General features: G+C 32.8%; 1 protein-coding gene across 3 annotated transcripts in view; it reads right to left on the reverse strand.

The window, feature by feature from the left end:
• Positions 1-23,234, reverse strand: part of LOC129921327 (potassium voltage-gated channel subfamily H member 2) — a 333,339-nt gene that overhangs the window by 250,730 nt on the left and 59,375 nt on the right. For all 3 annotated transcript variants that reach the window (XM_056003122.1, XM_056003125.1, XM_056003126.1), the window contains exon 2: positions 10,868-11,098. In XM_056003122.1, coding sequence (XP_055859097.1) covers positions 10,868-11,098 — 231 coding nt within the window. The remainder of the gene's footprint in view (positions 1-10,867; positions 11,099-23,234) is intronic.

The raw sequence follows: 23,234 nt of genomic DNA on the forward strand, positions 1-23,234 counted from the left end.
AGGCTAAGCTCTCTGAGATGGTGTTCCTTTATACCCTAACAGCAACTGAGGGACCCTACCCGAGTTTTGACTCTGGTGAGATGCTCAGGGGATACAGGGTAATCAAGTGCGAGGATGAGTTTTCTAGGGGTTTCCTTAGTAAAAGTATTGCTGAGATCAGCAATAAATGGGATGGCTTGAAGCTCAAGCTTATCCCAGCTAAGGAAATACCTAGACAACCGCTTGCTCGCATTTGGCTGCCCCTCATGAGTATCAAGCCAAGTGGACCGGAACTGATTCGTAGTCTTCAGAGGTTAAACCCGCTGATTCCGATGCATGACTGGGTAGTCATTAAGACTGAGGAACCGCAAAAGAACAGCGCGTCTTATCTTCTGAGGATCTGCGAAGTCAGCCGTGGGGCTCTCGATAAAGCCGATTATAAGCTTCGTTTTGGCATTAGGAATGTCAAAATTAAGGTTCTGCAGAGTCAGGATATGGACCCTAACCTGGTTGAGGATATCGTTGAGGTTGACGATGTCTCCAAAAAGGCTGGGACCTCCGGCAAGGTGCCGGTAACTGACTGTGCAGGATCTTTCACGAATTAAAAACATGCTGCGCGTCATTCAGGTTAATCTGAAGCACTCGAAATGTGCCTCAGATAACCTGAGAGTTTTCCTAAGGGAGGAAAACTTCGATGTGGGCATGATCCAAGAACCCTGGGTAAATGGCCTTCAAGTGAGAGGCCTCCGAGACAGCCAATATGACCTTTTTTATAAGCCCGTCAGTTCGAACCAAGGTAAGCCAAGAACATGTATTTTAGCTAAAAAACACTTAAAAGCTTTTTTGTGTCCCAATTTTAGCACCTCTGATTTAACAGTTATTAAATTAGAGGGTTCAAATACCGACAGCTTACTTTTGGCCTCGGCGTACATGGCACATGACCAGCAGTCACCGCCGGATGAGGTACGCAGACTGACATCTGAAGCCAATACATCAAAGACTAGCCTACTCATTGGGTGTGACGCAAATGCGCGGCATACACTATGGGGTAGTTCAGAAATCAACGAACGAGGTGAGTCATTATTTGATTATATTATTGAAAATAACCTAATTATTTGCAATAGAGGTACTACTCCAACCTTCACTTTCCCGAGTTCGGGTAACTATGAAGGGTGGGAGGATGTACTGGATCTTACTCTCATAAATAATTGCTCCGATTTGCAGGTTGAAAATTGGAGAGTTTCGCCCTTAAAATCTTTTTCAGATCATAGTTGGATCCTCTTCCAACTTAATTTTGAAACCAAAATCCCAACCCCCTATAGAAATCCCAAAAGAATTGACTGGAAGAAATTCAGTCAAATTTTTAGCGCAAAGCTACGCAGCATACCTAATCTGAGTACAGATACGGTTGCGGATCTTGAGTCAAATGTTTTGACCTTTGAAAGATCGATGATTACTGCCTTCAAGGCTTCGTGCCCGGTAAGACATAGTAGCAAAACTTTTCCTCCTTGGTGGAATGAAGACTTGTCTAATTTAAGGAAAATGACTAGAACAATCTTCAACATCTGCCATAAACACAAATTCTATCAACCCTATAAGGACTGTTTAAGAGTCTATAAGCATACTATAGCATCATCCAAAAGAGAAAGCTGGGAGGAATACTGCCATTCCATTGAAGATAAACTACTCAAAACAAAATAGGGCCCACTAGGTTTTTTGTGCCTCATCTGAAAAATATTAGTGTTTACATTTTTATTTTTGGTAATTATGTTTAAGCGTCGTATTAAATAATACTGTACACATTTTTAACACTGAAAAAAATTCTTTATTCAAATTACACAGAAAAAACATTTTATAGGTAAACTTACAAAAAAATAAAGAAACAGAAAAATTTACATTTCATTATTTGTTGTTATGATTTCGCGTTGATTTCTTTTGCTTAGTAGCGAGTAGGGCCTCCTCTACTCCGTATGCACTGTATAATCCTATCTGGTACGCTCTCGATAAGATGCTTCACGTTTTGTTCGGGTATGCGCTCCCAACAGGCTTTTAACGCGTTTATGAGCTCCTGTTTAGTGTTGACGCTGCTGTGATTTTCTTTGAGGCTTCTTTTTAACTGGTCCCATAAAGGCTCAATGGGATTGAGATCTGGGCTTTTTGCTGGCCACGGCAAAAGTGAAATATTGGCGTCAGAAAGAGCTGCTTGGGTGATACGGGCCGTATGTGGGCGAGCATTGTCTTGCATAAGAACAAACCCGTCGCCAACTCTTTGTGAAAATGGGATCACAACAGGTCGTATTACCATTTAAATGTAACTGGCAGCGGTAACGGTGCCCTCATCCAAAATTATCAGCTCTGTTCTGCCTAGCAAACTTTTTCCAGCCCATACCATAACACTGGCCCCCCCACATCGGTCACTTCCGTGAATACACGGTTCGCTAAAACGTTCACCTGGCCTTCTCCATACGCGTCCTCGTTTATCATCACTAAAAAACTTGATCTTGCATTCGTCTGTAAAGAGTACAGACCTCCAGTTGTCCATGGTCCAATTTGAATGCTCACGGGCGTACCTTAATCGCGCTGCCCGATGGGCCGGTGTAAGCTTCGGCCGAATAGCACGCACTCTGGAACGTTGATTATTTTCATAGAGTCGATTTCGAATGGTTTGATCACTGACTTGAGTACCAATTGACTGCCGCAGTTGAGTTTGTAAGGTCCGGGCGGTTACAGTACGCTCTCGCCGTGCAGTTATTCGAATGTACCGGTCTTCTTGATGAGTTGTGGCTCGAATTCTTCCTGATCCAGGTCTCCTTGCTACACTCCCAGTTTCCTGGAAGCGTTCCCACACATTTCAGATAGCACGCCGCGAGACACCGATACGACTTGCAACAGCCCTTTGGGACCCTCCTTGCTCCAGCATATTTACCGCTCTAATTGCGTTTTCAGTATCCAAATGGCGTCTAGAACCGGGCATGATAATCACGTTCAATCACAAAAAATAAGGAACAAACAATTAAACAAAGCAACACTTTGCAACAACGCTAGAATCGGACTGAGAAAAGAAATGCAATACATTTTTGCATTGATTGTTTTTCGAGCGTTGGGCTTTTTTGCCTATTCACTTGGAGGTAACGGTAAAATTATTGTTCAAAGCATTGATATGGACTCATACACATGCAAACTCTACAACAAAATGCTTCGCTTCGATAATGTTCACCAAATAAGTATTTTTTAGGCAAAATACAAGATGAATCTTGGGTGGGCCCTATTTTGTTTTGAGTAGTTTATAAAGGACTCCGCCAGGCTTAGCAAAGTTCTATCGAGGGAACATACCAATCCCTCATTCCTTAAAAAGCCTGACGGATCCTGGACTATATCTCCAGCTGAGTCCCTGGAACTACTGATGACTACTCATTTTCCAGGGTGTGAAGACAATACCTCTGAAGTGAACATAAATCCCACTTTGCTGTCAGTTACGGCAGAACAAGTTAACTCCCTGATAACAAGAGAAAATATAGCCTGGGCTATTAGCACCTTCTCTCCATATAAGTCTCCAGGCCCTGATGGTATTCTGCCTATCATGCTACAAAAGCAGCAAGAGATAGCAGTTACGTGGCTTGAAAAAATCTTTAAAGGCTGCCTTCTTCTTAACCATGTGCCCAAGTCGTGGAGACAAGTAAGCGTGGTTTTCATTCCCAAAGTGGGAAAAAGAGGGCATGAATCCGCGAAGGATTTCCGGCCAATCAGTTTAACATCTTTTCTACTCAAAACCTTGGAGAGAATTCTTGAAACCCATATTAGAGAGATCTTTAAAAGATGTCCTTTGGAGAGTTCGCAGCATGCTTACATGAGGGGCAAATCTACGGAAACAGCCCTCCATGAAGTCGTTCGAACAATTGAGAACTCGATCCATTTTAAAGAATATACCCTAGCTACCTTCTTAGATGTAGAAGGATCTTTTAACAATGTCCTAACCGAATCTATTCTCGAGGCCCTAGTGACTTTTGAAGTAGAAGACTACATCAGAAGTTGGATTATTTCAATGCTAAAAGAGAGAAGAATTCAAGCAAGTTTAGGAAATTCACACTGTTATAAATGCGTCAACAGGGGTACGCCTCAGGGCGGCGTTCTTTCCCCCCTTTTATGGCTCCTTGTTATGAACAATATCCTCGTGAAGCTTGAGAGAAGTGGAGTGAAGGCAGTGGCATATGCGGATGATCTGGTTGTACTTGTATCAGGAAAATTTTTACCCGTGATCAGTGAGATCACTGACACGGCTTTGAGAAGAGTTAGCAACTGGGCTACAAGCTGTGGCCTAGGAGTTAATCAAAGTAAAACGGAACTGATGCTTTTTACAACTAAAACCAAAATCCCTGCCTTCCCTCTACCTCAGCTTAACGGCCAAATCTTATCACTTTCTTCTAGCGCAAAATATTTAGGTGTAATTTTGGACACTAAACTGAGCTGGAAGCTAAATATAGAAGAGCGGGTTAAGAAAGCGAGCATTGCTTTCTATGCCTGCAGTAAAACCTTTGGGAAAAAATGGGGCCTTAAATCAAAAATGATTCTATGGACTTACACAGCGGTTGTAAGACCCATTCTTACCTACGGCGCCATTGTTTGGTGGCCTGCTCTAAGTAAAGCATACAACATCAACAAACTTAAGAAAATCCAGAGAACGGCAAGCGTAGGGACGACTGGAGCCCTCCGGTCGTGCCCCACTGAGGCTCTAAACGTTCTCTTGCACCTTTTACCCATAGACCTTCATGTCAAATACCAGGTGTCTTGTAGCGTATTAAGGCTAAAAGAAACCGGCTGTTGGAAGGTAAAACCTTTTGGTCATAGTGACATAACTAATTTAGTACCATCAGATATGTTTCTGACCCCTACCGACTATCACACTCCTACCTTGAACACTGTAAGGAATTGTAAGGTCAGCTTCCCGTTGAGGACAGACTGGGAAGATGGAATTGTGACGAGAGACTTCGACACTTGTATTTTCAATGATGGCTCAAAAATGGACTGTGGGGTCGGTGCGGGTGTCTATCATGAATCCCTTAATATTTCAAAATCCTTTCGACTTCCAAATTTTGCAAGCGTGTTTCAAGCAGAATTACTCGCAATTAGGGAAGCTTGCAAAGTACTAAGAATAAATTTAAATCAAACCCAGAATGTAGCTATACTAACAGATAGTCAGGCAGCTATAAAAGCAATCTCTTCAGTCATGACATCATCCAAACTGGTTCAGCAGTGCAGAGAGCAACTCTCAATACTGAGCGAAAGCCTCACAATCACTCTAGTCTGGATCCCAGGACATAGTGGTTTTGAGGGCAACGAAAAGGCAGATGAACTGGCCAGGCAAGGATCGGCCCTTCATGAGTCGCTAGCAGAAGCAGTTAACATTCCAATAGGAGTCATGAAGGGCAATATCTTCTCAAACTATTTAAAAAAAGCAAATAATAGGTGGCATAGTTTAGATAGCTGCGTCATATCTAGGAAAATATGGCCCACTTATAATAAATCCAAAACCAATGATTTAATCTCCAGACCCAGAAAAGATATTAGCAGAATCGTTGCGGTGTGTACAGGACATTGGCCGATAGGGGAACATGCAGCAAAGTTGGGTATACCACACAATACTTGCTGTCGCAGCTGTTTGGACCAGCAAGAAAAAGAAACGGTCTTCCATTTTCTATGCCAATGTCCGGCCCTCGCTAGATATAGAGCACTTTCTCTGGAGAGTGAATTCTTTAATGACATAGATAACATATCAGAATCAAAGATCAAAGACTTGATCTCGTTCTTCAACTCAACAAAGTGGATTTAGGAGTTCCTAAACACTTGTTTTTCCTCTTAAAATCAATCTAAATTCTATCTTCTAATAAATCCATCATAGGTTCCATGAGTTTTGGTATCAAAACGGCGCATTCTGCGCTAATTGGGTCAGCAAGCTCGTTTGCTTTGACCGCCATCTCTACCTACCTACCTAGATCTACACCCCCAATTTCAACTTTTCTATCGTTGTTCAATTTATTTTGACTTTGACCAAAGGCACCAGTATTTTTATTCCTGCTTCTTTTGAAAAACAGAGTTGCCCCTGATAATCTTCATTCAATCTATAACCCTTTTTCCCTTTGCAAAAATGGTTCTCCATTGTTGCCATTCAATTTTTTAAAGGAAATGAATTTACAGTAATTGTTTCCCAATACACTAGCCCAAAAACTAAAGTAACAAAAAAAAAAACATTCTTGATTTTGTTAAGTATGATTTTGGAAAGTATGAAAATCAAATTCTCAATGAGCACTTTATAAATAAATAATGGTTATATTTAAGAAAAACCAAATAAAAATTTAAAATTTTCAAAAAAAAAAATTAAATTTTGAAAAATTTTTCTTTGGTGTGTCTAAAATTTAAACTAGGTAGGTATATTTATTTATTAGATTTTTTAGAATTTTAAATTCAAAATCCTGAAATAACGGTGAAAATATGTTCTTTTCTTCAGTGTAGGTGTAGAAAGTATACCGTAATCTCAGTTTGAAATTTCAACATGGTTCGCCTTAAAAAATTCTTACTTTGTTTGTAGGCTTCATAGAAATATGATTGAAGCGTCATATAAAAGGTTAAATAATAAGCTTTCAAATGATATAAAATTTATTATAAGTTGTCATAAAAAAAAAATCATGAGTGCAATTCAAACCTTAAAAAATCATTTTTCTTGAAAAAAAATCTAACTTAACTCAATCACCTTTAAATTCATTTGTTTTATATAATAAAAGATTTTTTAAGGTTTTACTTGTGCACACATGATTTTTTTCATTATTGGAAGCGTTTTAAAAAAAAAAATATTTTTTTCTATTCAAAAAAATTGAAACATGTTCCAAAAATAAATTTCCCATGCTGCTGTTAAGAGAGTAGTAGTCCACATATAAAACGAAATTTCGCAAAAATTCATCGTTTTGAAATTTTCCAGGGCATTTAGTAGATGTTATTTGTTTTAAAAAATATTAAAGCTTTCAAATTTTATTTACAAATTTTCAATACGAGCATTTTTCACTTATTTGCAGCCTTTCATAAATTAAAAAAAAAAGTCGGAATTTGTTTTGTAACTTATTTTTTTTTTTTTTTTTTTTCAAAAAATGTAATTTTTTATAAAAGCCCATATTTTTTGCATTTCACACTCGTAAGCTTGATAACCTTGTGGATAGCCAGATTTCAAAGGCTTTTAAACATGAATTCTACTACATATTTCAAAAACTCATAAATTTCAACTCAATATTGCAAGTTTCTGAAAATCTTAAATTACCGGAAACGACAGCTTAAAGAGAATTAATTTACTATCGCTCTCAAAAATCTGTATAAACGCTTGTTCTTTTTGATTTTTATCCATAGACAAAAAATAATAAATCATCTCTTCTAATAAATCAAAATTTCAATCCTCAAAAAAAAACAACATCAACTTCCGTGAATGGAATATCAAATATCCGAAACAAAATCATAGCTTTTACTCACGCAAAAACCAATACAATTACGAAAAAATAAAATCAAGAAAAAAAAAAAAAAACTAACGCGTCCTTGAACTTATTTAACCATATAATCCCTAAACAAGATGATGACACGAGAATTCAAAAAAAGAAAACGACACGAAAAAAAAAAGATTCTATTTGATATAAATGTTTGTTTGCCCTTTTCGTGTAGTCATGATGAGCATCCTCAGACATATTATCTTCATGCCACTTTGTCGCATTTTCTTGTTTTTTTTTTTGTCTTATTTGTATTTTCCTTTTTGCTTGCTTTTCTTATATCACTTGCTTAAGGAACTTCACTTTTCTGTGTAACCACCCACAAAAAAAGGATATCATACTAACTAAGAATAATAAATTTGTAAGGCTTTTGCAAACATACACACAGACACACATAAATACACACTGGATCAACAAAAAACTAAGCCTACCGCGTTAATATGACGACGAAAAAAGGACGTATAAAAAATAATAATCGTTATCTAGAGAAGGAGAATACTTGTATACCAGAGAGAAGAGAAAAAAAAATAATAAAGGACGATGAAGAAAAAAAAAACTATATTTAAAATCCCCTTTGCGCCATGAATGGCATATCAATAAGGAAAGCATGTGGCAGTTTGACATCCTTTCTCAGGTATCATCTCTTTTTGCCGACAACGATGAGTCCTCTTTCCGTTTATATGCCATACCCGACCGACAAATAATGTATGTGGATGTGGAACTATGTGCCTCTTATCATTCTTCATATCCGGTTCAAGTGTATGGGTCATATCCGTTTTTTATTTATTTTTTTTTTACTTTTTTTTGCATAGATGGTTTTGCAGGTATGTGCAGTGTGTATGCAGTATTGCCATTTCAATTCTGATGTTGAAAAAATTTGGTGTTCTTATTTTGTTTTTTTTTTCTGGTAAATTATTTTTTCTGGAAAATTATTTTTATTCAGAAAAAAAAGCTTATTCACTGATGTTTCCGATTTTACCAGGATAAAAAGTTTTAATGTCATTGAATTTCTACCTCATTTTTTGTATAAATCAATCATTTTTACTTCTTTTTACACCTCTTTACTGTTCTCCTGAGACACTTATCTACAGTTTGTATGAACACCAAACAATTATTTTACTCAATTCTACGTCATTTTGAATTTAACTTACTTCATTCTACACTAAAAATTGTATTTTAAGGAATCCTATTTGCATGTCTGTATTTTTTGTTGCTGTTATTTTACACTTTCCGATCCCTATTTACTGAACTGAAAGTACTTTTACCTCATCTACATTTATTTTACAGCATTAATTCAAGATACTTGAACCTAATTTCATGTAAAATATTTCGTTCTTTTGAAAAACATATTCGTTTTTACACTAGTTTACATCACCAACCTTTAAATTCACGAAAAAGCAATGTTATTTACTTGTCTGTGATATTTTTAATAAAAAATTTGGTGTATTTACTTGATTTATTTTACTTTCTTCCCTACTTTTACTTGTTTATTGGCGATACAAAAAATTCAAATTTTCCAGTAGACACTCTGCACTAGAATCTAACCTAATATAAAAATAAAGCTTGTTTACACTACTTTGAACTATATAAGATAAATTTTACAGAAAATATCACTTTTGCTTTACTTCGAAAAAAAAATTTTTTAAGGAAAAATAATGGATTTTACATTGTCTTCTTCACTTAGACTTGCTTGTTTCATCTTAAGCACTTAATACAGTTTATTTACACTTTTTTACTTCAATATTATTACTTTTGAAATGATGTCTTTTTATCTATTTTGCAGTAATTTTTCATAATAACTAATGGAACCAATATTTGAAGATTGAAGTAAAAGTTACTTTTCATTTAAAATTTACACAGTTTGTAGAACAGACAATTTTTCGTATCCTACTTTTATAAGTCTGCAAGTCGTTTTTTTCATATCTTTTCTATAACTGGCCTGAGAGTACATTTGACACTATTTTTATTAATTTTACAGCCTAATTAAGGAATCTATATCGTTTTTGTTTTAACATACAATAATTTTCTGAATCAAACTCGATTGTTTAAAATGAGTCTAAGACTAAAATATATTTTATTTACTTCTGATAACATCCTTTCGCAGATGTCTGCACAATAAGAAAAGTTTTCAATTTAAGGACTACCTAATTCTTCATTTTCTGGATCGTTTCACCATATTTAAAGCGTAAAAAAAAAACTGATAAAGCAGAAAAGGAGTGTAAAATCGAGTAAAAAAACTAAAATTCATTCAAACAAGCAAATGGTTAAAAAAAAAATATTTTCTATGTAGAATGATGTAAATTAATTAAGTAGAATAATGCAAACATTTTAAAAAATAATCTTAAGACGATTTATCATCAATAAAAAAAATAATTCTATTTTTAAGTATTTTATCATTTTACCAGTTTTTTTTTACGTAAGTTTTGGTTTTTGTAAGTCTTTTTTTACCTAAATGTATAAACTTTTACAGCAGATAAGGATCGTAAATCACCTGTTTTAATTAATAGTGCCTTTTTCTTAAAAAGAAATTTTACTTTTAAACTTTTTTTACCATTCAGATTTTACATACATAAACTGGCATTTTTAAATTATTGGCAGAGGGTCTATACCACTTTTATAATAAATTGTACATCCATTCTTCCCTCCACAGTAGTTTATATCGATTTAAAAAATATCAATTCAAAAATTTAATGGTTTTTACACGATTTTACACCATTATTATAATTACTTATGTACATCATTCTACACACAAAAGATTTTCAAAAATTTTCTTCTTCGGCTATTTGGATCTTATTTTTTTTTACTTTACTTGATTTTATTTTCTTTACTTGATCTTGTAAGTCCTTGCAGGATAAACTAAGGAAGGTGCATCATTTTTAAGTTAAATTATTTTTTTTCTTGAGAAAACATTTAAATTTTGATTCAGTTGACATCATTCAAACAACAATTTACACCAGTTTACACTGCAAATAAAGCAATTTTGTATATTTGTACACCTCTTTGACACTCTTAAAATAAATTTAACATATTTACATCTATTTAACTTTTTTTTTTTAGCAGTATTCTATTAAATCAACGTAATTTTACACGTTTTAAAAATAGTTTACACCATTTTTTACGCTCAGTTTTCTACGCGTAAAAAATCATGATAAAAATCGAATTTCTCAATTTTTTTTTTTGCATTTGGCATTGCTGGTTATACACCTTTCGCATGCCCCCTCCCCAGAGTCTCACTATTTTCTATCCTCAAAAAATAAACTGTACAACACAGCGTGAAATGAAATTCCACATCATAAAAAATCATCATTAGTAAAAGAAAAAACAAAAAAAAAACTGAAACTACAACATAGAAAAACATGCACTCTTACCGTTTTTGCGATAGTAGAGGATCTCGAAATGCTTCTCGTAGCCCTTGACAAGTGCCTCTCTAATTAGGTTAACGGCCATTTGTGATGTCATTGGCCCATGGAGGAACTCTGTTGTACTAGATTGTTGCATTACCTCGGCTCTTGGAAAGCCGGTCATTTTGCAAAAGCCATCCGAACACCAAATGATATGATTAGTGTCTGATTGAGCATTGGCGACAAGGAAACTTCGATCTGTAAATAATAATTATAATAAAGAAAGATATAGAGTCATTATCTAGTCTAGGTAAGATGAATAAATTATTTATTTTATATAAAAGCAAACAAGAAGGATAAAGGACCCATAACCACCACACAACACCAAAACGAACATATGTGTCGTCTGTATACACAAGGACATCAGGAGGACATTATTTTAATTGAATAGATAACTCCTGTTGCTGTGGGAATTTCGGTCGGTCGGATGATGGTTCTAGTAGGTGGGTGTGCAAGGACCTCTATCTGTGATGAGCAGTCGTTGTCGTCGTGACCACTTAGACAAATTGAATTAACCCTTAATTGACTCAAAGTCACCCAATTGCATGCCACATTGAGTCATATTGTTAATTTAGTTTTTAGTAAATGAAAACGTCTATATCATTGAAGGAACGAGAATGGAAAGGGGAAAGATGTAAGTTGTAGGAGGATGTGATGTCAGTTGTGTTTGTTTGGCGCTGGCTGGTTTTTAGGGGTTGCAGTATATTGTGTAGGGGTAATTAACATCGTTTAATTGCCGATCAATTACACTTGACTTGGGGGATGGTGGCGGCGGTCGGTGGTGTATAGGACATTGTCATTTCTCACGTAAATAAATTACCGATTTTACCTGGGTCTATTACCAACACGTTATGTTATAGGTTAAAGAAAAGAATAGACAATGGAAGAGAGAATGAGAGAGAGAGAGGGATATAGGAAAAAGTGTGGGTGGACACCTGTAACTGACAGCGATTACGAGAAAAGGAAGAGTAATTGACAAATTAGGGTCAACTTAGTGAACTTTGATTGAAGACAGGAAACGGATCAAATTATGTCAATAAATTAATTAATTATATGAAAGCAAAGGATATACTGAAAATAATGAACAATAGGTAGAGGACGATATTATCGCATCACGTGATCTTTTAAATGTTTTAAAAGGTTTTATTCAACTATGTGTTACATTTTTATGTAAAAGCTCATTATTTTTTGATTAAGAATATTATTATCAGTGTTTTAAAAACACTTTTATATTATTCAATTCGGGGTAGCATCACAAAAATGATTCAAAAAATGTTGGCATGATATTGGTTGAATCGACTTATTTCAACCTCTAGATATGATATAAAAAAAAAAAATAATTAAGAGCAAAAAATATTCTGTTTCGAGTTTTGAAGATTTATAATGTAACAGGTTTTACGTTAGTAATATGGAACTAATAACAAAGATGCTAAAAGGAAAACTTATGTTTTTTGAGATATGTATTGGGCGACTTTATGTTGCACATATTTTGTTGCAAATTTAGATTTCACCAAATTAAACAAATTTATTCATATGAAACTATGTTTCGAGGTATTTTTTATTAAACGATGTAATAAAACCAAAATTAAAATAAATTGACCGTCCAAAACGCGTCCGAAACGAGTCCAACCAGTGCCCAAAAAGCTTCCCAAACGCGCCCAAATGCGTCCGAAACCCATTGAAAACGCGTCCAAAACGAGTCCAAAACAAGTCTAAAACGCGTCAAAAACGCGTCTTAAACGCGTCCAAAACGCGTCCAAAACGCGTCCAAAACGCGTCTAAAACGCGTCCAAAGCGCGTCTAAAATGCGTCCAAAACGTGTCTGAAATGCGTCCAAAACGCGTCCGAAACGCGTCTAAAACGCGTACGAGTTTTATCATTTTATATGGTGACTTAGAATTTAATGGAGAGTGAATAAATTGGGACTAAGTTTAGTTTTCAAAAAATGAAATTTTTAACAATTCATATTTTTGCGTGAAATCCACAAAAATGTAGGAAATAAAGTCAAGGAAAATTTTGCAATCACACACGTTATTCTTTTTATTTATTTTTAATAATTTTCCTTTTTATGTATTTTTTTGGTGTCCCGATTTGTCCCGACTTTTAAGACCTACTGTCCCGACATTAATAAAATTTTATCTGGCAGCCCTCTAGTCTACAGTCATTGAAATTGTTGTCATCTAATTTGCGACTGAATAATCGCGCGATCAAAATCGCATGTGTGCTCCTAGCCTTAGTGTTAAAATTTAAAAATTTGTTCTTAAAGTATTTATTTTGGGATTGTGTCCATCTTATTATGTTATTTGAAACATTATTTAGATATAGGTATTCTAAGAAACAAATTTTAGTTCACTAAAGAAAAGTAATTTTTAAATTCTATGAAAAAATAGACTAACTTTTTACCTTTAATTAACTTTCTATATTGGTTATTGATTAAAAAAGTTCAAAGTCTATTTTCCAATCAAATCAAATGTCTATTTCAAACTTTTTCTACTTCTCTTCATCAGTCACCTCACATCATGAAAAATGTTCAACTTTTATTTCAGTCATAAATTTTAATTTATTTCTATGATTAAATTTGTTCTTTTTTTTTTTGTAACATACCTTACCAACCTTCCACAATCGAAATAGAAAACAAAAAAATAGGAAAAAAAAAAATCATATATATTGGATGTTCTCTTTCATGTTTTTAAACCATAGGTACATTTTTATTAGCACTCTCCAACCCCAACAACGACAATAACTACCGTCAATTTGAACATTGTCCTTGTGGTTCAATAAAACATATGACTATGACCTATCTCCTTCCATCTGTGCATCTATCTACTTCATTATACAGCCTCTGAGTATTATTCATAGTTCACCGCAGCCGTGCCGCCACTGCGCCTCCGGAGATGACTTTATTAAATTCCAAATACTGTAAATTGAAAGGAGCAAACTATCTAGCGGCGGTAAAAAGGGTTTTTTGTTAGAAGAATTGGAAAACATGTTCATCACTTTAGCTTGACGATGACAAGCAACCAACGACACGACGAAAGGATATGAGAACACCATTCTTGGGCTTGGACAAAAAAAAAAAAACCATACCGGGATACCTCATGTAGCAGAGGTTATTACTTTGAAGAAGGACCCTTCGTTGCTTATTGTGGTTGAAAAAAGTATGGTTGCCAGGTGTGGAGAAATATTTTTTTTTTTAAATTTTTTTAAAAAGGCTTTTAATAAAATGAAACAAGGACGAAACTATGACTTAAAAGGGAGACGGACAGAATCCCGAAATCCAAAATCCAGAAAGACCAAAATCCAGAAAACCCTAAATCCCGAAAATCCCAAATCCCGAAAACCCAAACACCCGAAAACCCAGAATCCCGAAAAACCAAAATCCCGAAAACCCAAAATCCAGAAAGGCCAAAATCCCGAAAAAAAAAACAAAAATAATAAAAAACTCTTCAAAACTGTGTTTCACTGAAATTTTAACTGAAACATAAAATTAAAACCAATTAAAAACAATTTAAACATACAATTATTATAAGTTAAATATTAAAACTCATAATTCTTTTGATTTTAGTTCAACGATTTTCCAACTTAACTCAATCATTACAAAACACTGCTGAAATCACAATAAGAACTTGAAATCATGTTAAAACGAGATATTATCGGAACCATAAACTTATATTGTTTTTTACGTAATAACACCTTAATTACACACTTAGGATTGTTTTCGAAACCGAAATCCCGAAAAATTATATTAAATGAAAAATATGCGCAAATTTTTCATTTTATATAATTTTTCGGGATTTCGGGATCCCATTCGGGATTTTGGGTTTTCGGGATTCTGGGTTTTCGGGTTTTGGGTTTTCGGGATTTTGGGTTTTCGGTATTTTGGGTTTTCGTGATTTGGGGTTTTCGGGATTTCTGTTTTCGGGATTTCTGTTTTCGGGATTTTGTCCCCAATCCGACTTAAAAATAAGTTCGAAAACTGACAAGTTCACTTCAAGATAAATGGTTTCTTCAGATTTTTTTTTACAAGTTCAAGTTTAAAGCGGTTTTAAAAGTTGTTTTTTTCTTGGTAGACGAAAACATCAAAGTTTGAAATTTATTGAGCTTCAAAAAGTGCTTTGAGCTAGTAAAAAGAAAAACAAAGTGGCAACCATGATTTAAACTGCGATGTTTGTCATCCAAGTTAGATTTTTTTCTACCCCAGTTGTTACGGTGACAATAATATTTTTCATTGCTCATCTCGAACCGGCCGAGAGTACAATTTTTTTTTTTTTCATTTTCCAACAACAATGTCAAATTACAACCCAACAAGAGCAGAGTAGTAGAATACAAAAAAAAAAGAAAAAAAAAAATTGGGTAGTTTCAGGCTTTCCGTCAGGTTATGTTCTTTAAATGAAGACTTGTCATCGTCGGACAAAAAATATTTCCCTCAATCTTGTAACATATACCATGGCAAAACGTCAAAATGATGTTTATCGCGAGTGTATATTGTTCTCAACTCGACGATGACGACGACGATGGTGTTGTTGTTGTTGTTGATGAAGCTGGCAGTGAGACTTTTAGATACCCCATATACAAGTGAGGGTGATTGCGAATAAGTTTTTGTTGTTGTTCGTTTGGATGAGGTACTTTAGTTTAGGAAAGAGAGGATGAAGTAGGGTCAGTCATCCTTTCAACTAAATATTCTAGCTTGCAGTTATCATTAGGGAGTTTTTCATCATAAAGCCGTCAGAAGTTCCACTTTAAACGGAAAGCTACGTGAATAGTTTTGAAAAGTTTGTTGTTGTTGTTGTTAGTTTTATTTTGCTGCTATATGCATTCTAGTTGTGGAAAACTAAATTACAAGTGACGTTCACTCCCAGACAGAGTATTATAAATGGCGAGGAATGAAATCCGTAAGGGATTATAATTTTCTGTGCCATGAGATGAATTTTGATTTAGAAATGTTTTTATTTTTTTTTTTTGTAATTTTTATGTCTGGTCCTTGGAGTTCAAACTTAAATATTTTTGTCTTTTTTAAGTGCGTAAAATAGTTTATTTTTACTTGAAAGAATCAAAAAGTCAAGATTTAACTTTGAAAACAATTGTTTAAATTGTTAGGTACTTGTTATTTTTGATCGATTTTGTCTAACTTTAGCTAAAAAAATGTTTTCGGGAATCTATCACATAAAATGCAAAATAGATAACGAAAAAGATGCTCTCTCGCTATATACACTAGCCCAAAAAATTAAGGGAACAAAAAAAAATCGTCATTTTTTTAGTGATTTTCGATAGGCTGTATCTCAGTAAAAAATGATCGCATCATGACAAAATAAAAAGCATGTGAAAGCTCTATTCTTCTAGTTTTAGGATTAAATGTTAAAATATTTTCTTTCTGACGGTAAAATAGCTAAACTGTTGCAAATGTTCAAAAACCAACATTTTCCAATTTTTTTTTCGTTTTTTCTGTTCTCCTAAGAAAGTGAGAAAATTTTTTCTGATAAAATGAGTATTATTTTTAGAAAGGCTATTTATTTGGCTTTAAGATTCATTTTGTTTCAAACGTCTAGGATTTTTTTTAGACTGCAATATCAGTCATCAAACCAAAAACCATACTTTTGACTTTGACTTTCAATATCTCAATAACGGATAACTGTACAGAACATTCAAGGACACATTTAAAAACTTCATTTAATTCTCTACAAAGAAATTAAGTTTGCTTTGTTAAACAAAATGTTTTCTTATTTTTGAGATTAATTTAGAAAAGCTATCAAAATAGGCATTTTTACGGTTTTTTAGAAAATGTACCGCTATTTTATTTCTATGGGCGATAAGATTGAACTGAGGCTTAATTATTGAAGCCTAATATACCTGTAATTAGTATGCAAAGTTTCAGACTTATTCATCGAGCAGTTTTTCTGTTGTGAGGGTTTGAACTTTTGACATGAAATAAAACACCATATTTCTGCAGGTCTAAATGACTTACTTCTTGTTAGAAAGAAAATATTTTAACATTAAATCCTTAAACTAGAAGAATAGAGCTTTCACATGCTTTTTATTTTGTCATGATGCGATCATTTTTTACTGAGATACAGCCTATTGAAAATCACTAAAAAAATGACGATTATTTTTTGTTCCCTTAATTTTTTGGGCTAGTGTAAAATTTATATTCTAACATGCAACGGAAAAGGAAACTAGTTGAGATCATCCACTACCGAAAACTCTCTTTTTTTAAATCGTTGCTTCTTAACAAATATAAATTTTCCAAAAATTAATTTGGTATATCATGCTGAATATAATACTGAGTTAAGAATCTCAAGTGTTGAAAATTTCTTACAAATTTTTGGTAATCCGGTTGTAATTTTTTGTATCAAATTGGGAATTTCTTTTAGTCATTTTTCAGTGAACTGATTACACAGCTCCTTAAAAGAAAAAAAATACAGCCTATTTTAAACCTTAATTGAAATGGTTCACTGTGGTGTATGTGTAACATTTTGTTTCTATCAAAGAACATTCTTGTAAATTATTTATAAATTATTTGCTATTGATTTTGAAATCTTTAATTATCCAATTTTGGTTATTAGAAATTTTTTTAGGAATCAAAGCTTTTAATTATTTTCTTTAAACATGATATAGGTATACAATTATGATATTTTTGCTCCCATGCACAAAATAAATTATATGTTATAAAATATTCAAAGAAATTCTTTTTGAAAACCCAAACAAGAAACATGTACTAACAATAAATTAATCTTCTCTTATACTGGATTAATTTTACTTTATTTAACACATAATAATTCGAATAACAGGCAATATATTGTTATAATATTATAGGGGAGTATGGGCCGAAGTTATAAACGATTTATGTCATTAAGGTACAACAAATAGAAAATTTCTTAAAAATTAAATCATATATTTCTTCCTCCTTTATATGATTTAAACAAGTTGTATATGGATGCAAAATTCATAGGAAAATAAATTATAGCCTAAAGGTTTCGGTTAATCAAAACAAAAATTTTCATAGTAAGGTTTGGTAAAAATGTTTCATTTATCACAGGTATCAAGAAATTAAGAATTAAAGATGTCCGTCAAGTTAGCATTACCATTTTCGAATTTCGAAAATCTAATGATGCAGTTAATTTTTTGATGCCGGGTACAAAGGGGTTAAGTAAAAAAAATCTATTATCGGATTTTTATTGGACTTCAGTCAGTTTTTTTTCTCCTTCGTTTGGTTCTATCGCTATAGCTCTAGCGGATCTCCTTCCGTTAGAAATGATTCGGTACAAAGGGTTTAAGTCAAAAATTTTTTAAATTGTATGGTACTAAGGGCGTAAGTTGACTTAACTCCTTTGTTTTTGCATTCATTTGTAATTTTTAAATAAAAAAACTGATCCTAAAGCGTTAAGTCAAGAGGAAGAAAAAAAAACGAAAAGCGATTTTTCTACTGTATTATATTATTTCAAAAAGAATTTTCACATTTGGTAATTAATCACATTAGTATTTCCAACTTTCTTTTATAAATTAAACCTTGTTATCAATGTCAACAAAGATTTTTCTTGACTTAACACCTTTGGACCAAGTTTATTTTTGAAGACTAAATGGCTCTAAAGTGTTAAGTCAACACAATTTTTTTTTTTAAACGGTAATTTTCTGGTCAACAGCATAAATATGGATATTAAAATATATCTCATAAATGATGTTTCTGCATCATTACTTTTTAAAAATAATAATATTCAGATTTACAAACAAAAATTGAAACTTCAATTTCATTTTCCTCAAAACTACATTTTCTGACTTATTATTATTATTATTATTATTATTTCCACCTAAACAGTTAATCTGGTATACCACGTCGGAAACAAAAAAAGAAGACAAATCGGACGTGTACCAGATTAACTGTTTAGGTGGAAATAATACTTGTTCAAAAGTCTATATTGGAACATCGAAACAAAAACTTAAAAACAGGATATCCGGACATAAATCAGATGTGAGAACCGGTAACTCACAAAAAACGGCACTAGCTATGCATTGTTTAGAAGAAGACCACAGGCCAGATTTTGATAATGTAAAAATCTTACAACAAGAAAATCATTATTCTAAACGTATGTTGTTAGAAATGCTACACATTCAAAAGAACGAAAATGTTGTCAACAGAAGATCGGGCTGCGATGGTCTTAGTATTATATACAGTCATTTAGCTAAAAGTTAAATAACCTCACTTATGTATTTTTATTGCTAAATTTTGAGTTTGTTTTCATTTTAAATTTTTGATTATTTTGTTAAAATCATAAATTATTTTGTTTTAATCAAATATTGTTTATATTTTGTAAGTTTTCCAAATTTGTTATTTATAAATTTTATTAATTCTTTAAAATTTTTACCTAAAGGCCTGATGAAGGGGATAACCATCCCTGAAACGTTGCGCCAAAAAATAAAAGAATAAAATTGACTTTAAGTCTACAATAAAAAAATTATTTTAAATATTAAAAATTTATACTACATACAAGAGATAAAAAATACTTTCAAAAATCAAATCACTGTTCTGTATTAAATGCCATAGACAACTCTTGGTCAAGTTGTTCCATTGAGCTTGAGAAGTGTTCCAAATCGATAATTTACAGCATATCATTGGATTTCAAACACAATTGAATCATTTATTTGCAAAACATGATAAGTCCATGGTTTTAAATTTTTCAGGAGAAGAAAAAAACGTTCTATTTTCTTTTGATATGCGTAGAAAAATTTATAAAAAATATATTCTGTAGAACTCTTGCCTAGCTACAAAATACCGTTTCGTTTTTAATTTTTGGAGCGATAGCTCAAAAGATAAAAAATAAAAACGCTTTTGGACTTATCATACTTTGAAAATAAACGGATGTGAAATTAGTTTTTAAATGGATATGCAATTTTGCTTTTAGCCCCAGTCTATCAAACAATTGTATTTGAGAATAAAATACAATGTCCGGACTAATTATTTAACTTTAAAGTAGCTTTAAACTTAAGATTTTCAGCCATTAATCTAATATACCATTTACACAAAAAGAAGCTGTTGTTTATTTTCAAAAGATGATAAGTTCAGGACTTATTCTTTTTTTGATACTAAAAAAATATTTCGCGTAGCTGTAAAATCGGATATAGATGGAGTAGATACTTCATATTTTAAAGACAGACGTGGTTATCCCTGGAGTACAAATTTAGTCAAAAAAACGAATTTTGAAAAAAAGTGGACTTATCATGTTTTGCAAATAAATGGTTCAATTGGCACACTTAGTGATAGGAAATCGCTTCATTTCAATTTAAATACATATTTCAACTGCCAAAGAAAAAGTTTTCATCGCTGAATTTGTAGTCAAACCATTAAATCTTTAATGACTTTATTTCGATTCTTAAATATTGGGATGAATATTTTTAAAATCACACTTTTTTGTAGAATTGAAATAAATAATTCATTTCAAAAATTGATCGGCGGAAATTTGGGAGAGGCTCGGGAAAGGTAATATGCCAATTTGTATACCCCACGTACTTTTTAAAAGGAACAAATAAGTTATCAAGTCAGTGAGTCAGAAAAAGGTATACTCCATTTAGGGCGTGTTGGGCAATTATTTAAGGATTACAAAAAAAAAAATGGAAGTCAAAATAGTTGAATTCAAACACGATTCTTATGATTTTGACTAAGATTTTCATGAAATTTTCGTCCTCTTCCAATGATTTCTTGAGATCCGTTTAAATTGAAATCATCTTAAAATTACTTAATAATATTATGTATTTAAGAGAATATTTTACATTTCTTCATGCTCCCTTTGAAATTTTTTTACAAAAAAATGAGATAATAGGTAGTTTGGTTTAATTCATAATTGGGTCTTAATTTTACATCGTTTCAAATTATTTTCTCAATACTTATACATGTCATAATCATGGAGGTGGGACATTCCGATGACTGAATTTTTAAAAAAATCAACTTTTATGATAAAAATTTCATGCTCAAATGTTCGCTTTAGCCAAAATTTGTCTTTTCATGAACGGGCAGAGCACAAAAATGTATATTTTTAAATTTACCGCAAAACCCCAAAAATTAGTAGGTACTACAAAAACGTTCCTCGAAATAGTGGTAATCTCTTTAAAACGACTTTAGGGTTCTAGAAATAGTATCAATGTGATGATATACTATTATATTAAGGTAGTAGGTCCTAAATTAATCAAATATAACTTTATTTCTTGGAACAGAGACCGATTTCTACAAAAAAAAAAAATACTTTTATGCATACGTTCGAAACACTTAGGCCATAAGTAATTTTTTCTTTTGTTTTCTTGTAACTTTTTTGATAAAAGTGTATATTAAAGCCATACTTAGATAGAAAACTGCAAAATTATGAGTGTAAGACTACATTATTTATTCAGATTCTAAGAGCGTTCCCGAAAATGACGTTTTGACCTTAATTTATTTTTATTTTTTATGTCACAAAGTTAAACGAAATATTTTTTAGATTATATTGCAGTGACCTCTATTTTTGATCATAATATCACCAAAAAATTAGAATTTCAATCTAACTAATACCCAAAACAAGCGTTCCCGGAATGAAGGTTAATTGATTTACGCTACTTAAAAATGATACTAAAAATAGCTTCTTACATACATTTTATTTTATTCATAAAAATAGGTGTGGAATGATAAATCTATATAAAATCAACTTTAAAAACTACTTGCAGCACCATTTGTACGTTAGATGATTAAAATATTGATACTTTAAGAAATGTTGGTATTATGCGTCATTTTTCTTGGGAAAACTTTTATTAATATATAAAAAATAACAAATCTTATTTTTTTTGTAAGAGATGTACCAATTTATAAAGAGTATTGTATATAATGTAGTGTTAAGAAGAGAAATACTGAAAAATAATTGACTTTTATGTGATTTTAAGCCATTTGATTTTGAGTTTTTGAGTTATGGACATGTCTGGGAACGCTTTTTTTGGGTATGTTAGATGCAAACAAAATGAAATGGGAACTTTTCTAACAGAAACAAATATGTTCCTAGATGCATGCCTACTATTTTAATTGGTAAATGAGAAAAAAGCTTTAAATAAATGTTATTTTGATTTAAAAAGATGCCTGGACATCAAATTTTCCACCTCCATGATTTTGACCCATACCACAATAAACCACCATGAATCCAGATTACCGTTTTGTAACCAGTGTTACAAGCCCCAATTCAAAGTGGTAGTTAGGTTTCCCCCTTCGTATTTTTTGAAAAAACAAAATGTTGCACATACACCACAGTGACCCACTATGACAATATCTTGATTACTTTTTTGATTAGAAAAAGAAACAACTTCTATTAGTTTTGATGGTAAGATGAAGAAAATTGGTCCTTTTTTAACTTGTAGCTTTCAAGTTTAAGGTTGTTTTTTCTTATCGTCAGTTACAATTTTGGCATCTTCATTTTTCATAATACACATTTTTTTTTTGATACTTTTACAAAAAATTATACGTCATCTTACGCCAAACTCCCCTAACTAAACTTTTGTGAAAAGATCTATAGACTCATAATTTATGAACCCCATATAGAAACAAGAGAAAGTTAATTTTGTCTATTTATTAAAAGCACAACAGTATGCATGAGCACAAGAAAAATGAGGTCCGTCAAGCTGGGTACGCCACAACCGAAAATCCAAAATCTGAGTATGCAGGAATTTGTTGCTAATTTGTTGCTAATTTGTTACCCCAATCCCGAATTTGTTGCTCCTGCCCTTACCCCTTAAATCTGTGGCGTGCCCAGCTTGACGTCAAGCTGGGTACGCCACAAATTAAAATTCAAAATTTCAAAAATCTAAGTATGCAGGAATTTGTTGCTAATTTGTTGCTAATTTGTTACCCTAATTTCGAATTTGTTGCTCCACGTTTTGCCCTTCAAATGCACATTAACAGATTATGCAAAAAAGCTAAATCGCCCAAAAATGATCGCACAGTCAAAAAAGTGGTATCAATAGAAAGAGGTCCTTGAAACCTTTTCAAAAAGGTCCATATCAAGTTTTTATTCCAATCCCTTCATGTCCAAAATGCCTTGTGGAGCTTGAATGCATTTGTGGAACATATGTGGATGAAACGAAAAAACGCAAAAACACGTAATACTCAAAATTTCAAAAAAATAAGTATGCAGTAATTTGTTGCTAATTTGTTGCTAATTTGTTACCCCAATCCCGAATTTGTTGCTCCCCCCCTTACCCCTTAAATCTGTGGCGTACCCAGCTTGACGTCAAGCTGGGTACGCCACAACGCAAATTTGAAAATCTAAGTATGCAGGAATTTGTTGCTAATTTGTTGCTAATTTGTTACCCCAATCTTGAATTTGTTGCTCCA

This window comes from Episyrphus balteatus, chromosome 1 (assembly GCF_945859705.1).
Source record: "Episyrphus balteatus chromosome 1, idEpiBalt1.1, whole genome shotgun sequence".
Classification (NCBI taxonomy): domain Eukaryota; kingdom Metazoa; phylum Arthropoda; class Insecta; order Diptera; family Syrphidae; genus Episyrphus; species Episyrphus balteatus.